The 16343-nt window shown below is 38.5% G+C and overlaps 1 protein-coding gene across 1 annotated transcript; it reads left to right on the forward strand.

Moving 5' to 3' along the window:
- Window positions 1-2460: 2460 nt before the first annotated feature.
- Window positions 2461-14713, forward strand: LOC105627145 (multiple epidermal growth factor-like domains protein 8). Its single transcript, XM_012208431.1, has 16 exons — window positions 2461-2665; window positions 2747-2910; window positions 3240-3517; window positions 3694-3878; window positions 4087-4396; window positions 4715-4956; window positions 5303-5536; window positions 5658-5945; window positions 6044-6181; window positions 6262-6506; window positions 6604-7221; window positions 7496-8722; window positions 9015-12954; window positions 13309-13326; window positions 13416-13603; window positions 13883-14713. The coding sequence occupies exons 1-16, from the start codon at window positions 2461-2463 to the stop codon at window positions 14711-14713; spliced, it is 9111 nt and encodes a 3036-aa protein (XP_012063821.1).
- The last annotated feature ends 1630 nt before the right edge of the window (window positions 14714-16343 follow it).

Consider the following 16343-nt stretch of genomic DNA (forward strand, 5'->3'; position numbering starts at 1 on the left):
GTATATATATATATATATATATATATATATATATATATATATAATATATCGACTTATAATATTATTTTATATTATATTATTTGTTATATACATGTGTTAATTATATTATTTTATAATAGAATGAAGTACATAATTTCGAGCATGATACAATTTTGAACAAAATAAGTATCTGAATCTAATTTTGAAGTTTTAGTTTAGGAATCTTGATGTCTCTAATCTCATTGTATAAAGAGTTAAAAAATATCAAAGAAAAACCCAATAAAGGAGAATGAATTGAAAAAGATTGAAATGAATTCAAATTTTAAGAAATACGCATTCGCAAAATAAATTTTTTCAATTCAAATGTACTTTTATCCACTTATAGGAATTGCATAAAATATATTTCAATCTATAAATAATATCAGCTTTTTCTGTGCATTTGAATACTATTCAATTCAAATTTCTGGATAGGAAATCCAATTGCATTCAGTTGAATCTAATTATATAAAAAAGATTTTTTTATTCAATTGGATTCAGTTAGACGCATAGAAATTTCAATTCATTTTAATCCAGTCTCGATTATTGAGGAATCAAACTTGAGTTTCTAAAATTGGATTTTAATAAATCTTATTTCATTGATCAGAACTGTACCATATTCGATATTATATCCTACTCTTCATATATTATATTATCTATATTACACTATATAATATAATTTTATTTATAAATATCAAGTATATAAAAAATTAAAAGCAGAAGAATTGCTGTATAATCGGCGCGCCGATGCTGCAATAGTATCGATACTATCGACATATATCGCATTATCATCGTTATTTAAATAATAAGCGTCCATAATGGACGCCGATGCTTCCCCCACTCCAAGCGTTACCATAAAAAGCAATGCACACAGCGGGGCAGTCGAACAAGGCGAAGCACCGTGCCGATTCGCGACGTTTTGCGGCGCGTTTACGTCACGGTCGCTTACAGTTCTGACATATTTCGTCCAGTTTCATCGCCTGTGACTTGTCGCACGTTTCTCACCCGCGACGAAGATTTAAGACAAGGTTCTTAAATCACTAATAAGCTTGGTGCTTCGCACTCAATACCATTCGGTCCATTCGGGCAGCTCACAACTTTCCCCTCCCGGTGATGTTTTGATACATTCTCGTCTCTGTCCCTCGTTTTCCCTCTTTCATCCATCCTTTCTCCCTCCATCTCTGCTGGAGAATACCGCGCGACTCCGTCCCGTTGACAGAGGTGTGACCATTTAATTCCCAAGATTTTACTTGGGTTCTGCGACTTTTCCGTCTCTTTTCGTGAGAACAAGTGCAAGACTAATTCCCCTGGAGCTTATTATGCTACACTCGACATCACCGTCGCCGTCGTCCTCGCAATAGGTGCGGAAAGTTCATGGGCACGTGTGTGCGTGTGTGTGTATGTGTGTGCGCGCATGTGTATTCGCGACGGATGCGTGTGCAAGAGTGTGCGTGTATGTCATTTGCTTATTTGTGCTTATTTGCAAATTGATCAGGAGCCGAGGGCCTTGCGTTCTCGCGCGATGCTGGCTCGCGCTCTGGGAGATTGTCCTTCAACACGTTGCACGACGTGTACATTACGAATGTTTCACACGCTCACTCGTGACTTGTTAAGATATTGTCGATCGTCGGGTGTTCTTCTGGAAAACTTAACAATATTCTCCAAGCACTGATTTATGCGGCGACAAGTTTTAGTATAAAGTGCATTAGTGACGATTCGATTCGATTTGTGACTTTGCACTGTTTTGCAAAATAATTAAAAAATGTCACTATACCTAAGATTTGACATTATCTTATCAAGTAAAAGTTGAAACAGTCTATAATATATTTTATCATAAATTCTAGAGTAAAAAGTTATTGCTGTATTGATATGTTATGCTACATTAATATAATATTGACATTGCAAAATTCAAGGATAATACTTCGGCTGTATTTTTAACATGTGTTTGCTATTTGCACTAAGCATATGCTAATAGCATATGTCTGACACAATGTTAGTGTACATTATATATATAGCGCGAACTCAATGTGTTAGAAAAACAGTCAATGCGTCATCCTTAAGTTTTACAATATTAATATATCAATGTATAATATCCATTACAAATAAAACACAGTAAATATTTTTAAAACTTGAGATATCTGAGAACACTGAGCATTGTAAAACAGTTTTAAAGTCTAATCATGTAACATTTTGTATTTTGTAAATTACATTGTGTGATAATCTCTATAATATAGCATGCAGCTGTGTAAATTTGTTCTTGGGCGAATGAAGATGTTATCTTGTAAAAAACTCAATGACACATAAATTAAGAAGTTGTTACGTTTTTTTTTTTTTTCAGATATGACTCTTTTTGTAAATACGTCGCGTAATTGCTCAAGAAATTATTTAATATCTACGAATGATGACCTATGTGCTGTTAAACGACATTGAGGTGAACACGCTGTGATGGGGTGGACGATATCCACCACAGCATGGATTGTAATATGGAGTTGCTTGTTGCCGGGCTTCTATTTAGCTCCACAGGCATCTCCAAAACAAGTGCCGTGCGATAAGACGAGAAAAGTTTTCACGGAGTCATGGGGAATCATCAGTGATGGGCCAATGGGCTCGAATTATACTCAAGATTCTCATTGTGAATGGCTCATTAAAGGTACGGATGAAAGGACTTATTGTTCTTTAAATAGTAAAGTAAAATTATAATATAGAATTTATATTCTATATCTCGTTGTAGCTAACCATAGCCGCCAATTTATTACATTAAGTTTTCGGACAATGGGCACAGAATGCAGTTATGATTATGTGTTTGTTTATGATGGGGATTCCTTTCGTTCACCACTTCTAGGTAGCTTCAGTGGTAAGACAGAACCGCAGCAAGTGACATCATCATCTGGTTATGTAAGTATATTCCACAGAATAACATTAGATAATGTTTTGCAGATTTATGATTTCACAATATCGCATAGTTTACGTTAATAATTAATGTTATGAATTAATAATTAGTGGTGTGAATTAAATATGAAAAATTGTTATTAATAAGAAATTACGAAAACTAATTATAAATATAAAAATATATAACGAAATAATATAATTGAAATATAATGTAAGTTATTACTAAACTCACGCAATAATAATGAATAAAAGTGAAACATTACACAAAATATTATCATGATATAAAATATTGTTGTATTTTATAAAATATTCTAACGTTACTATTTTTTTTACAGATGTTGATATTATTATATAGTGACACAAATTACGTCCTAGATGGTTTCCATGCAGAATTTTCGGTCACGGATTGCCCGAACAATTGTACTCATCATGGAAAGTGTATTAATAATACGTGCTTCTGCGAAAATGATTGGGGAAGCAAAGATTGTTCCCGAGCTCTCTGTCCAAACAATTGCAATCAAGCGGGTATTTGCGGGATAAAAAGATGCAAATGCAAAGATGGATACTCTGGACAATCTTGTTCGTTGCACAAAACGCATCCTGAAGGAAATCGGTATGTGTTATCCTTAAATTACATCTTTGTGTTTTTGTACTTATGTTATTATTTAATAACAAAATAACAAATTTTTCTTATTTTTTTTGTATTAAATTTTGCGTACATTAATACGTAAAATAAATGGATGAGACATATACAAATAAAAAATTTCAATAATCTAATTATTTATGTAGGTGGCATTGGCTCTCACATTCAGAAGGTGGACTAAGGCCACGCGCAGCTCATACAGCGATCTATGTTCAAGAAACAGACTCACTTTATGTTTTTGGCGGCTATGATCTCAATTATATACTCAGTGACTTAGAAGTATATAGGTTTAGCACAAGTGAATGGGAAGATGAATATGGAAGTATATTAGGTAAATTAATGCACAAATTTCACGTAAGAATTTCAAAACATCTCTTATTTATAATTTCTTTGCAATTGTATTTTCATTATATTTTTGTTTTTTTTCTAACGTGTATACAATAATTTAATTATAATGTAGAATGTGATAAAATTCTTTCTACTTTGAATATTAAATCAAAAAATGAAAATAACTTCTCAACATTGTTTTACATTTACAGAAGGCGCCGCATCTGCTGAATATTTAGATCCTACATTGATCGCTACCGAATTACAACGCCATCCTGGTGCCAAAGAGATATACGGCCTACCAACGACATCTTTATTCTGGAAGGTGCTTTATAGTATTAAAGATAACAATACTTTTGGCCTGCTCGATCGGACTGCTGACAGTCAACACTCGCGAGAATTCAGGAACATGCCTAAGGAAACCGAAAAAAGCAGAAGCACCATTAGAATCGATAGGAACGGTGATCCAAGAAGAAAGCATCCCCGAAATATAAGACCGCGATATTCGCAAATGTCAACAAGGTAGTAAGTGACTCACTCATTAATTTAATATCTTGAAAACAATCTTGGAAATTGGGGACAATACATTGTTGATTTTATATTTTGCTTATGTAAAGATATAAAAGATAATGGTAAGATCTATATATACAAAAAACTTATTATCATATTCTTTTAATTGGAATTTAATTAGAATAATAAATAAAAACTCGTCAATTAGTCAAAAGTGATCGTTAGAATAATTTCGTTTAAAGTTTTGTATGTCTGTAATTCTTTTGCTTTCTATTTGTGCAGTTAGATTTAAATTAATATTTTATTACATAATGTTTGTATTTATTAAAGATATCGCAGAAACTTGGAAAACCTGTATAGAGAACGTGATGCAACAGATATGCAGAACGAAGACGTAAAATGGGAGGAACAAATCGTAGCGGGATCCGCGGAGGAGAATGTTTTTGTTCCAGAATTTACGGATTCAAAATTAACCACAAGTGATTCGTTGAAAGAGGAAGTTACAGAGCCAACTGTTGACGAATTGCCTAAACCGAGTCCTCGATATGGTCATGCTGCGTGCAAATACCAAGGTCTGTCAGCATTTATTATATTTTTTATATTTATATTTATTATATTTTTTAGTTAAAATAAAATGAATAGTTGTTGACCTTGTTTCAGAAAACATTTCTATTTTTATTTTATTTGAATCAATATCGAAACTGGTATTGCGTTGTGACATAATAAATCTAAGAGTGAAAATAAAAGAAGAAATTTTTTATAGTAGCATTTATTAAAAATATAGATGAAAAAATGAAAAAGATTATATAAAATTACTGTTATTTATTATCATTGCATTATTTAAACAAACTAACGTATGATTTATAATCATAAAATTGTAACCAACACTTTAAATAAATAAAATCTTTATATTTTCAGATGGTTTTGTGATCTACGGAGGAAAGGTGGAAGATGGTACTCTATCGAATGAATTGTGGCATTATAATGTGATAAAACGCATGTGGACATTACGCGCTAAAAACTCCCCTTTCTACCCGCCCAGCCTCACAAGGCACACTCTAACTTTGGCAGGTGACTACATCTATCTATTCGGAGGCAGTACTGTTGACGGAGAGTTTTCATCCAGCTTATATAAAATCAAGTTGCGCTTATGTAAGTTTAAGTTTATTGCCAATTTATTAAAGCAAAAAAATCTAAAAAATGTATATTTATATAATTTCTATATATGAGATATGTACAAAAAAATATTAGCATAATTAACTTATAATTAAAGCGGATCCTACGGCGATTAATGAAAGATGGATAGAAGTACGACCTCGAGGCGGTAAGGAACTTGACGTACGCGTGGTAGCGCATTCGACTGTATATCATCATGCTACCAATTCCCTCCTGGTGTACGGCGGCGTGGTCGCTAGCGTCGCCCGTTTCAGTAAATTATCGGACCGAATGTTCGTCTTTCAATTAGATAGAAAGGTCTGGTCCGAGATTCATTATCCAAGAGCGCACTTGCGAGAAACATATGTGCCAAGAGAACGCGCCTTCCACACATGTAATATCATAGGTAATTACTTGTTATTAAATAGAATAATTTTTAGAAATAAAATATATGAATGTATTATATATGTAAAATACATAATTTTTTATTTATTATTATGACAGGAAATTATCTGGTAGTATTCGGCGGATATTCTCATAGACATAACAAAGAGGAGATCTGTTACGATAATCAAATGTATCTTTATCATCTTGGCTGTCACACTTGGGTGAGCCACGAAGTGTTAGGCTTAAATGATAAAGGTAAAATAAATTAATTTAATTTACATATTTTACATATGTTATATGTTTATGTCGATTTAAATTTGTTTTTCCACTTTTAGATTCTCGTTATCCTAAGCAACAAGGTGTATTCGCTCATGCGGCAGATGTGCGTAACGGAAATACTTTGTTGCTCGTTGGTGGATATCATGGCAATGTAAATGCAGATCTTCTTGCATACACTTTACCACCTATGTTAGCACCGGGAGACGAGGATTACATTGAGCCAGAGCAAATTTGCTCGAGGCACAAAAGCCTAATGGAGTGCGCAGCAAATCCAGAATGTGGCTGGTGTTCCGCGGATGAGGTATTTTATTCATTAATCTCGTTATACTTATTCATAAAGTTATATTCATAAAGTAACTTTTGTTTGTATGCTCTGATGAAATTTCTTGACATTGCAGATATGCTATGGTCGGACGATAGGCAGTAATTGTACGACGAACTTACAAACGACGCGCTGTCCGGGAGTTTGTCCGGCTCTAGGCGATTGTCATTCTTGCCTAATACACGGTCAACCTGGTGGTGGTTGGGGCACGAATTTTCGCGGCAGGAAATCCGTCTCAAATAAGCTAAATTTAGGCACGTGTACTTGGTGTGTCCAAAATGCCCGCTGTCACCACAAAGATGACAATTACGGGGTATGCGGCCTGCGAGACGACACGCCTTCGCAGATACCAGGCTGGTGGGGCTCAAAAGGCACGGAGATTACCAAGGCCGAAGAGTGTCGAGAAATGGATAAAAGGCCGGGTTTGACTTTTCTCAAGTACAAGCCACCAGTGAACTTCAGCCAACCTGACTCAGTCGCTATAGTGAATGCGACCACGGTTGACTTTAATGTACCATCCATGCAAGGTGCGAAGACAGAATCGGCATTGGGCGGCGAAATGATTGCCAGGTTGACTGGTTTTCTTAGACCGCCAAATTATTTTTGGGACAGCGCGGCGGAGCACCTGAAAATTTGCGTCAGTTATAACAGCGCGACACTTCACGTGTCGCGAAATGATGATCCTGATAAGCTGGTGAGTTATTCTTATTATTTAGCAACTTTGATAGTTTCTAATTGTATTGGAAAATAAAGAAATAAAAATTATAATAAAAAATATTACAAGACAGTGTGTGAAAGGAAAAAGCAGATTTAAAATCATTTAAAATCATTTTATTTTTATTTATTGAAGAGGAAATTTGTTAATATATTGAAATATTCTTGTTCGCGCGCATGAACTGGTCAAACGACTTCGATATTTTCAAGTTCTGCTGAAATTTAACTACCTATAATTTTTAATTTTTACTCAGGAATTAGTCGCCAATCTAACTGCGGAGACATCACAGTGTATACCGACGACATGGCCAGGTGAAGATTCGATGGAATTGCAATCGGGTCGTTATTTGTTGGACTTCGAATCGAAAAGAATGGTGACCACGAGCTACGCTTATGCGAGTAAAATGGAAATCGTACATAACAAGAATATGGAAAATGGAAAGGTCTTTACTTTCGAATACTTGGAACCGTATCAGAACGGTTCTTGTCATCAATACAATAACTGTTTGCATTGTTTGACTGACTCTTCGTGTGGTTGGTGCGATATTACCAATGAATGTCTACCGCGCTCCGTCAATGAAACAGAGAGCTGCGTAAAAGATATAGAGTGGGATAAGGAGCGCGGCGAGACGATACGTGAATGGCACTATTTGACGATCACGCCTTCAGCGTGCGCTAACTGTTCCAATTACATCTCCTGTGAGTCATGCGTGAACACTAAACTATGTGAGTGGTGGACGGAAGAGGCGAGATGCGCACGAATCGGTCGATTGCCTAACGCCGTGGTGAGTCTGTTCGAGTGTCCGATTCCATGCCGACAACGCTCCAATTGCACAAAGTGCCTAGATGAGCGTGGCAGATGCGTGTGGTGCGAGGCCACGCAGGAATGTTTCTCATTCTCGGTATACACATCAGAATACCAATTCGGTTTGTGCCGAGAATGGATGGACCAGGCGGGCCTAATGGGTGTCACGTCGCGCAGTGGTTCGTCGCTCACTGGTAATGATCAGTGCAAGAGTTGCAGTCGGCACTCCAACTGCTCCAGTTGTCTGCATTCACTCAGCTGCGGCTGGTGCTATAGTCTGGAGAATCCTATCACTGGCGTGTGCGTGCAAGGCGACTTCAATCAGGCTCATGTCAATTGCAGTGCGATCATCAACGAGTATCGAAACAGCAGTCTGAACGCTGATGAGTCTGGCTGGGCATACGCGCAATGCCCGGATGTGGATGAATGTGATCTCGGCCTGCACGATTGCCATCCCGATGCACTTTGCACCAATACTCACGGCAGCTTTAGTTGTCAATGCAAACGCGGTTTTAATGGCGATGGCAAAGAGAATTGTACCAAGACTTGCTATGAGAGATGCGTCAACGGATATTGCAGCGAAGCGCCGGATTACAAGTGTGAGTGCAATCTGGGCTGGACCGGACCGGATTGTCGAACCAACTGCGGCTGTTATAACCATTCTACGTGCTTGCAGGTAAACAATGATCGCATATAAAAAATACAATGGATTTTGTGAATTTTCGAGAATTAACAATAAAAAAATGAATTTGTTTTCAAAATTCACAAAATCCATTGTATTTTTAATTAATCTGTAATTGGAACATAGTCCTGGTGATGCTGGGAATAATTTAAAAAATATTTTTACAAATAATAAATTTTATCAATAATATTTTGTTTCCAAAAATATATGTTTCCAATACAGAATAACAATATTACTATCAATTTTTTTGTCATATGTTTAAGCATCTTAATTTTTGGATTTTCAGGGACCAGGCATTTGCGACGAGTGTCAAGACTGGACGATTGGACGTTATTGCGAAGAATGTAAGGCAGGAAGTTATGGAAACGCAACGACACCATTGGGTTGTCGCGAATGCAATTGCAATGGGCATGGCGATGTGGAGCTCGACGTTTGCGATCGGCAAACTGGTATGTGTTTTTGCCGCGATAACACTGAAGGCGATAAGTGTCAGCGTTGCAAACGAGGCTATTACGGGGATCCGCGTAATGGCGGGATGTGTTATTACGGCTGCATGTCTCGAGGTATGTTGGGCGGCGAAGGGAACGGTAAGCAAGGTCTTGGTAGTCGACATTCGCAATCTTCGCTTTGGGACAATTACGTAGGCGACTCACCGACAAGAGAGTGTCTCTGGATTGTTGGCCCCGAAACGGAGCTCTCTTTAGATGCGACCACTCCGACAATTCAAAGCGTGATACAATTCACTATCCATGATGATATTAACGTAAGTTGCCAGGAGAACAGCGTGTATGTGTATGATGGTCTGCCCGAATTCGTCTCATCTACCGGTGGTCATCAGAGCCAATTACTGGGCGTGTACTGCACTGAAAGCACCAACTATCCAGTCACGGTGGAGGCCAAATCCGGATTTTTAACAGTACACTATAAGCAACTGGACGAAGTGGAGGGTTTTAATGCGAGCTATGTGATCATGACGTGCAATAACTGCCCGGGAAACCGCGAGTGCCGCAATGGCAACTGCCTCTGCAAATCCGGTTACGTCGGCATCAACTGCAATGTGGAGATCTGTCCGGAAAATTGTACTGCTTCCGAGAAACGCGGCGTCTGCGACAAGGGCTATGGACGTTGCGTTTGCGTGCCAGGTTACGGTGGACGCGATTGTTCTATCCCACTCAAAAACTATCAGCTCACATTCACGGAACTATTCAATTCAGAATATTTGGCCGATCATCAGGATCACTTGAGAAAAACGTTGCCACGCTTCGGACACAGCTTGGTGGCTGATCGACGCGGTAGTCTATGGATGTTCGGCGGTTATTCGCTCAGTCACGGACCTCTGAATGACATTAGACTTTTCGACACAAAAAATAATACATGGATGCAAGTAACAGTAGAATCTACCTCAGAGGCGTCCATGCCACAGGGTCGCTACTTTCACGCAGCTGAAATTGTGCATAGTAGACAACAGATCTACGTGTACGGTGGCCTGTCAATGAAGGACGAGGATGTACAAGGACTGTCGAACAATACTCTCAGTGACTTTTGGAAATTCAGTTTGCAGAACCAGCGATGGAGCCAAATTGTGCAGGACGAATTAAAAAAGGAGCCGCTGCCTCTGGCCGGTCATACGTTGACTTTGCGTAGAGATGGAGAGTCGGAAAGCCTTATTCTGATTGGTGGATTTAGTCCTAAATATGGATATCTTGACGTGATCTGGGAATTTAATCTAGAAACTGAGACTTGGGACACAGTGAACACTGTAGGGAACGGACCTGTAGGTGTTTACGGTCATTCCACAGTATATCACAGTAAGTCTGATAGTCTCTACGTTTTCGGTGGCTACACTTATGCGATAAACAGAACGTTTATTTCGAACAGATTATATGCCTTGAATTATAAAACACGAACGTGGTCAGTACTACCACCATTTGAAGACGAAATTACCGATGGCAATAGTTTACCTCAAGCTAGATTTCTTCATTCCGCGGTTACGACGGACGAATATATGGTGATATTTGGCGGCCGACAAAATCCTCACAACACTTCAGACTCGTTAATAGCGTACAAATACTCATGCAACCTGTGGATACGTTTGATAACGAAAGATACAGAGACGATCGGCAGTCCGCCACCACCAGCTTACGCCCACGCAATGACCCATGCCGATCCAGAGTCAAACGCCGTTTACGTTATTGGCGGTTTTGACGGTGGTATTAAGAGTCACGTCACATTGATTAACATACCGGAGGATTTATGCAATCTTTGGAAGGATAAGATCACATGTAGGAAATATTTCGGTTGCTCGTTCTGCGCTGTCACTACTCTCAATGGCACCAATATTTCCCTCTGTTTCTCGAATGAGGTATCAAGCAACCGAGGTGACAAGTGTGACATCAACGTGACTCAAGCACAACGATCGAACGGAATATTTTGCAATTCGGACTGGATGGCGAGCAGAAAATGCCAGACCTTCAGGACATGCACGGAATGTCTGGCGGAGTGGCCATATTACAAAGACAACGAGCCTGTTTGCAAGTGGTGCACTAACTGTCCGCACGGTAAATGCATCCCATCGGACAAAGATTGCAACGATCAGACACAGGACATGATGATTAGATGCGACACATCGGTAAGTAACGTGAATCAATGCGGGGAACGCTTGTGTCCAGCGAGCGATTGCGAGAAGTGTTACGGTCTGGATGAGTGTGTATGGACGAGGCAGGTATTGAAAACTAACGAATTGGGAATGGAGCTGACGGGCGAGCCTGTCTACGATTGGAATTGCGTGAAGATTAATATCTTCGAGCGGACTAGCATCAAAATGAGCAGCACTCAGTGTGAAAAGAGGTGCTCCGACCACAAAGATTGTAGGAGTTGTCTGAAGGGTACTGGAGCCGAAGGTGGATGGAGCGAATGTAGATGGTCTACACAATTGAACGAGTGCATCTCACCATCATATCAACCGCTTTATTGCGCCGGCGGTGTTTGCGGTTTAGTGTTGCGTAACGCTGATATGGACCACTGCCCGGAACCATGCTCAGTGTTCAAGCAGTGCAGCACCTGTCTGAAGCATTCGCATTGCGGCTGGTGCTCCTTGGACTCTGCTAATGTAACCGGTCAAGGAATATGCACAGAAGGATCACTTGAAGCACCGGCGGATCATCCAGCGGGAGGTACCTGCGAAATGCTTTATCGTCAACACTTTCCAGAAGTCGAGCCGCCAATCACCACAACGTTGCATCCATATCATGTGGACTCTTCAGAAACGCAGGATAATGTTACAATGTCGTTGCTCACTACGGTATCAAAACCAGATTTCTCGTGGCATTACGTCCGCTGTCCTCCGGAGAACGAGTGCGAGAACGGGCATCACACGTGTTCACCGAAGAGCGAGAAGTGTTTTGACTTGGAGGAGGGCTTCGAGTGCAAATGCGGGGATGGATATAAGACCGAAACCACCTGGGGGAACGATTTTGGTAAGAAAATTTGCGTGCCCATGTGTACACAGGGTTGCGTGAGAGGCACATGTGTGAAGCCCGACCTATGCCGTTGTGACTTTGGTTATGTCGGTTCGAATTGCTCCATCCAATGTCAATGCAACGGCCATAGCGATTGTGCTGGTCCGGACAAGCTCGATAATTGCACAAAATGTCATAATAACACGATGGGAAAACAATGTGAGAAATGTCTACCATTATACGTCGGCAATCCTGCGGACAACGGTCAGTGCGTGCCATGTCTCGAATATTGCAATGGACACACTCGGATCTGCATCAACGACAACGTGACCGTGCCCGATCCGAATTCGGTAGACAAGATGTCGATAGAGAAGTTGAGTAGACAACTGGAAGAAGGACCGGTGGCAAAAGCGAAATGCATCAATTGCGGGAACAACACAAGGGGCGACAAATGCGGCGAATGCATGACCGGATACTTTCGAGGGACAGAAGACCTCCGAGACGTGTGTCGGCCTTGTGAATGTCACGGCCATGGCTTCACGTGCGATCCTGTCACTGGCGAGAAGTGCAACTGTGGCAACAATACCGAGAGTGAACCTTCCTGCATGAGTGGTCCTATAAAGGGTACGAACATGGGCGGCACACCGTGCTGGATGGTGCAATGCAGCAAGTGCAGAGAGAATTATGCCGGCACCCCGACAATGGGCCATCAATGCTACAAAACCGTCACAGTCGACAATAAAATGTGTTTCGACTCGAAATTAATAGGTGAGCATACAATCTTGCAAACAGATTAAATTTTCATATCATCATAACGATAATTAATATGTCTAACACACAAAAATTGTATAATATTCTGTACAATTTTTTTTATTTTTTAGTAAATTTTACAGTTCACTCGTTATGATACATTTTTATTTCCAAGTAACTTAGGTGCTGTTTTTTTTCTTTAATATGAAAATAAATAATGTTAACGTTAATATATACTAATCAATATTACTTCGATTAAAAATACTGATTACAATTTCGACCTCACTTCAATATGTATGTTTGTACTTACTCATTTGACACTTTTGTCAAGTAATTGTTTTTCTTAAATTGCAACGTTCTATTTTGTGGGAGCATCTTACGTATCCTTCGGTTCGTATCTTCTCTCTTCTACTATAAGCTGTTTGACAATCTGCCATTTTCGCGTATCTAAAAGAAGACCTTACTTTTCCCTATTTCAGACGAATGCAAGATGAAGCCGAAGCCTCTAAACCCTGGCCAAACCGTCTTCTACATGGTGCAACCACGATTCATGAACGTGGACATCAGAGTGATGGTGGATGTCACCCAAGGTGCTTTGAATCTATTCTTGAGTCCGCGAGATGATTCCTTCGTTGTCATTTTAAATTCAACGACTGGATATCAAGAAGTACGTTTAATCTTTTAATCTTTTCTATTCTATTGGTTTTTTTTTTACTATTTTGTATTTTAAAGCTCGTTTTATATTTTAAAATTTTTAATTTTTAAACAATCTATAATTTTGGATTTTTTTGCCTTTATGCTAATATCAAAAAATCAATATAAGTTTGCTACATCAATTTTATCATTCATTATACGTAACAAATTTATGATTTTGACATATTTATAAATTTTATAATGCATTTATTTATCTATCAAAAAAAATGTCTAAAATATTCATTATCCGCAGGTTGAACTAGATAACAGGTTCAGATTACGGCCTGATCAACCTTCTAACAGATTCCGGATTGTTGAGTTTCATCCTCACCTTGGTGCGGCGGTTAATGGCTCTACCATGGAGCCGATTCGATGGAACACCGGACAACAGTATTTCGTGATGGAGCACTGGCTAGAGGATAATCTTGCCAGCTTTTTGACGATCGAGAGGCGAAACACTTTTCTGGTGATACATAATCTAACAAATCGATTGGTATTGACATTGCCACAAGACAAACACGAGTTGGGCCAGACCAAGTTTCACATCGTGCTACAAGCGATCGATCCGGTGAATCCGGAGCTGAATGGTCGCGCCGCCTACGGGATGATTTTCTTCCGTCAGGATCAGTTGCACATCGATCTATTCGTCTTCTTCTCATGTTTCTTCTCCTGCTTCTTTCTATTCTTGGCGGGATGCGTGGTTGCGTGGAAGGCGAAGCAGTCGGCAGATTTACGTCGTGCTCGACGTCGACACGTCGTAGAAATGTTGCATATGGCGAAGCGACCGTTTGCCTCAGCGACAATACTCTACGATCGGGACGGCGGCGAGTGTAGCCCGAACTCGCCGCAGCGTAAGGGCAGACGAGGCAAACACGTGAGCTTTCACAGCGATGTGAGACCGGTGGCTGTCGAGCCTACCGATGACGGTGTTGCGGCAGTGGCGACAGTGTTCATCAGGTTACCCGGCGGTCGCCAAGCTCCCGTCAAACTTGCTCTGGGCAGTTCGCTCATACTCTTGACTAGAGTCTACCCTGTCAATAGCAGAGTGTTTTTAAGACGTAGAAACAGTCATGCGACGAACTGAACTCACGTTACAGTGGAATCTCGATCTCGATGGCTTTCGAATTCCACGTCTCGGACACAGATATTCTCGTTAAACTCTTCTGAAGCATCGATAAGAGTTACTGACGTTTGAGCAATTTGCTACAAATTATAGCTGTAATAAAATTTGGGTATAATGGACCTTGAATTAGTATGTAGATTTAATGGGCAGCTTTCCTTTTTTGGGAGTTTTAACTGATGATAAAGATAATGGACGAAATGAACTCAGGATATAACGTGAATTTTAACAAAATATACGTATTTTACTATCGGAATATCTTGCATATCGTTTATCCATTTTATCTTTTCTATTAGAAAACTTCTCTTTTTTTTGGTTGATTTCACACATTGATTGGCAACAGGAATAGTAATATTGAATCTATAAAAAAAATGCAGGCATATAAAATAAATATTAACTGTAAGATTCTATCGAATTTTATTAGATTATACAAATGTTAAATTCATGGATTTGGAAACTGTTAAAAAAGATTTTCAAAATCATGGATAGAATCTATACATGTAAAAATTCGCAAATTTTTAAAATTTGTCTATTAAAATTCTAAGATTTTTATGCAATTAGGATTCAAATAAGAAAATACATATATTTTATAATTTATTGAGATTCAGAAAAACTTGCTAAAAATTCGAGTTCTTCTAAAGAACATAATTACATAAACATAAACGAAAATGTGTAACGGATTCAAGGATCTTGTATCGTAGGTCTGTGAATCGAGCGATGATTATTGTTTTTTTTTTAACTAGAGATTTAATGTATACGTAGTACAAGAGGTATTGATCGTAAGATTATTTAATCTAAATATATATAATATATTGTCGTATACCATTCCATGACGAGACTGTACGTTTGTATATACAACAATCTGTAATTATATATTAATTCGTACTTTATACATTTTTGTAGAAACATTTTACGAGGCGTGGCTTCGCGTCATGGAACATTCGTGACTATTCTCGGAAAAGAAGATAAAATCGATTTTTTTCGATTTGTATCGATTGAACGAACAGTATTAGAATTGTTGATTAGAGATGGAGCTCAACGATGTGTACGTTAATAAGGTTCCTATGCCAAATTGATTAGGATGAATACGTGTTGAGCGTCCTAATATATAATATATTATTTATCGTAAGTGGATAAAGGAAGAAGGCGGAAAGTTTTATTCAAGAAAGAAATGTACATATAAATACATGAAAATTGCGAATGCGTGTTGCAAGCTTTTATAACTGGCGTTTGCGTACTGTTGAAAGGCATACTTATACTCAGTAGGTTTGTTATCAGAGATAACGACTATGTATTAATCAAAACGTATAAGTAATGTGAATGCCGTAACGATATTGGCATTGACGTGCTTAATAGTTATCGTCGGAGGCACAAAAATGAGATAATGCAAAGATGGCGTTTCATTTCAAGTTCAAAAGTTAAAAAAATAAAAATAAAAAATATGTAATAAAATGATCACCGATGAAGCGAAATAAATTCTGTGGATAAAAAAAGATGCAGCAGCAAAAATTCGTAAAATTAAAATTTTGTTTTTACAAATTTACACGAAAGATTAAATTTGATATATATATATATATATATATATATATATATA

The sequence above is a fragment of the Atta cephalotes genome (assembly GCF_000143395.1).
Source record: "Atta cephalotes unplaced genomic scaffold scaffold00008, whole genome shotgun sequence".
Lineage (NCBI taxonomy): Eukaryota > Metazoa > Arthropoda > Insecta > Hymenoptera > Formicidae > Atta > Atta cephalotes.